Source organism: Buceros rhinoceros, unplaced genomic scaffold (genome assembly GCF_000710305.1).
Source record: "Buceros rhinoceros silvestris isolate BGI_N320 unplaced genomic scaffold, ASM71030v1 scaffold5896, whole genome shotgun sequence".
In the NCBI taxonomy this organism is placed as follows: domain Eukaryota; kingdom Metazoa; phylum Chordata; class Aves; order Bucerotiformes; family Bucerotidae; genus Buceros; species Buceros rhinoceros.
In genome coordinates, this window is record NW_010419207.1 from 6,580 (window position 1) to 9,507 (window position 2,928).

Here is a 2,928-nt window from a genome sequence, read left to right on the forward strand (position 1 = left end):
CTGTAGCAGGCTGCCCAGGGCAGTGGTGGAGTCCCCATCCCTGGAGGGGTTTCCCAGCCGTGTGGAGGTGCTGCTGAGGGACAGGGGGCAGTGGGGACCTGGCAGTGCTGGAGGAACGGGGGGACTCGATGGGCTTAAAGTTCTCTTCCAACCAAAACAATTCTGTGATCCCTCCAGCTGTGAACTGACACTTGTTTGTGCTGTATCAGCATTGAGATTCCTCAGGCAGAATTACAAGCTGCTGCTTCTCAGTGTCCATGGCCAGGAAACAGCGGGAAACAGCCTGGGTGAATTTGTCTGGGAGGTGTTAAACGAAGGTCCTTCTCCAGCTCGACACGTTCCACCACTGCTCTTTCCAAGCCGCTGCACAAGGCTGACAGCCCACACTGCAGTAAAGCCACACGACGCACTAGCAGAGGGTTCAGAGCACAGATATCGCTTCTACCAATGCTGCTGCTAATTATTACCTGACAGGTACATGTTAAGAATAGCCCTGGAGCTTTCAGTGCTCTTTCAAGGATGAGTTGGCTGAACAGGATCCGGATGGACAGGAGAGGAACACATGGCAGGAGACCAAGCTTGAAGGGAAGAGGCCAGCTGTAAAGGCTGATATACTGAATATTCTACCGAGATCTACAGACAAGCTCTCCTGAGAAACCCAGCCTCCCAGTTCCTTCACAAGCTGAATCTGACGGATCACGCAGATTTTCTTACCTAGAAGTTTCTTCCAGGATTTGATGAGGGATTTGGCAAGTGATATCACTTCTTCATCTGTGCTCTGCTTCCTCAGGGCGTTCACTGACATCCCAATGCGGGTGGACTGGGGGGGACCATCAAACGAATCAATACAGAACAGACTGGTTACTCACTGAGCCCAGAAATAAGCACGAAGGAGCCAAAGCCATGCCCATGCCTTGGCAGTACCCAAGGACCTGCCACCACTCTGACTGAAAGAGCCTGTCCCATGGCTGCCCTTTGTGGTCGTTCATCTGGTCCTTCCTCTTTTTGAAACCTCAGGATTTGAGCACTCACCCACAGGTGCCTCCTTGAGAGCACGAGTCTCAGGGTGGCCCAGTGCTATTTCATGGCCATTATAAAACCCAGGGTCAGTACTAGTTTCTGGATTTAATGTGTATCTTCATGCTTTGAAGGAGGCAAGACGTGAAAGGGGATTTAAGTTTATTTCAACATTTTGGACTCCTCCAGATGCAGACTTCAGCTTTTCACCTGCACTGTGCTACTCACCTGCAGTAAGTCCAAAGTCATGGGCACAGTCTTCAGTTCTTTCAGCAAATCCATTGCACCATCCTGCGGAAGAGAAGAGAAACGGACTGAGTGCCTCGGCTTCTAGTGAAGAAATGCCACAGCTTGGGAAAAATTCAGGAATTCAGAGGGGAAAACACCAAGAAGGCTTCCCTAAACCATCAGCAGGATGACTGCTGGGATTGCTATATGGACAGACAGCAGATCCTACAACCTGGAGGCACCTGAGATGCTGGAATGGGCAAAACAGAAGAGCACTGGAACGCTACAGGTCTTTGCTGGTGTGTGGTGCAACTGCAGCATTAACTTACGATCCTTTCCTGGCAAGCTGAACTTATTTAACACCTGAAAACCACACTCTGAATCCCAGCTGACCCCTCGGCTCCCAGGAGTGCTCCCACCACCAGACTCGCTGTTTCAGGGGCCCTGATTAAAGATGGTATCGGCTCACAAGAACAGTTTAGCAGAGTTGCAGGAACGTCAGTCGACCACCTGAAGCTCAGCAGAGCCAGAGAGGAAAATTTCCTCTTTCTGCAGTGTGAAACTTCATGTAGCCATTTCTTTGTTTTCATATACCAGTGATGCTGAAAACTCATTATATGAAGCTTCCTTGCATCAGTTCTGCATCCCAGAACTCAGATCCCAAAAAAAATCTGACCAGGCCATCTTCAGACACCTGGAATTGGTGGTTAGCCAGAGCAACCGCAGGGGCAGCAGCCGTAGCCAAGTCTCCCCTCAGCAATCCCAGCCCGGCGCACTCTGTCTCCCCCCAGTTGGGTCCTTCCCCCACCTCCCTTCCAGCCAACAAGGCTTTCCAGTGTTCACATTTCAAACACCGACCGCTCCAAGCCCGCTGGCAGCACAAGCCCTGCGGAGCCCACGACTGCTGGGGAGTGAAGCAGCCTGCTCCGACAGACCCTGTCCTCATCCTGCCTTCGCAGAAGGACCATTTCCCAGTCGCTGCAGGAACCAATCCAGCTGCCACCCTACGGAACAGATGCCGGGAAAGCCGAACCAAAGCAGAGTCAAAGCTTTCAGCAACACACACCAGCGTAAACCACACGTTACCGTACCCAGAACAAGCGACTTCCCGCTCAGGCAGTTTCACACCTTTCCGTTCCTCCAACAGCCAAATGGGACTCCATTAAATCCAGCCCTTAACACACAAAAGGACCGGGTGATTCCTGTCTCCGTTATCAGAAACGGAGCCACTTGGCACAGTGGCAGCCAACGGGGATCCACGCAACAACTAGAGCAACAAACCGGCACTCCAGGCAACCGTCCTGCAGGAAGAGTTCGCAAATTAGCTGACATAGGGTACACGCGCCGCGGTTCTGTACCAGGTGAAAAGCCAACCAAGAGGAAACATTGCATACCGCTCATTTAAGAAGTGCCTCTTTCTCAATGAAGCTTGGAAGCAAATTCTGCAAAGCTGCTCCTTTCCTATTTCAACAATGGCGCTGAAAACCTGCCATCAACGGGAACAGACGTCACAGGCCCCAGTTGAACCCAAACGTGCTTTCCTGGGTTATTACAACGGCTACACAAGAGCAGCACTCACCCCTATCTGCAGCTGGCAGAGCCTGTCCAGCGTCCAACAGTCCACGTGAGCACCGTGCCCAGTATCCCATCACCCAAACCCACACTCCCCTAACCCCTTCCCTT

At 51.9% G+C, this 2,928-nt stretch overlaps 1 protein-coding gene across 1 annotated transcript in view; it reads right to left on the bottom strand.

Annotated features, from left to right (window-relative positions):
* Window positions 1-2,778, bottom strand: part of TCEA2 (transcription elongation factor A (SII), 2) — a 9,355-nt gene extending 6,577 nt beyond the window's left edge. The window contains exons 1-4 of the mRNA XM_010138807.1: window positions 2,640-2,778; window positions 2,337-2,546; window positions 1,246-1,308; window positions 715-820 (exon numbers count right to left, since the gene is read on the bottom strand). Coding sequence (XP_010137109.1) covers window positions 715-820; window positions 1,246-1,299 — 160 coding nt within the window. The 5' untranslated portion in view covers window positions 1,300-1,308; window positions 2,337-2,546; window positions 2,640-2,778. The remainder of the gene's footprint in view (window positions 1-714; window positions 821-1,245; window positions 1,309-2,336; window positions 2,547-2,639) is intronic.
* Window positions 2,779-2,928: the final 150 nt, after the last annotated feature.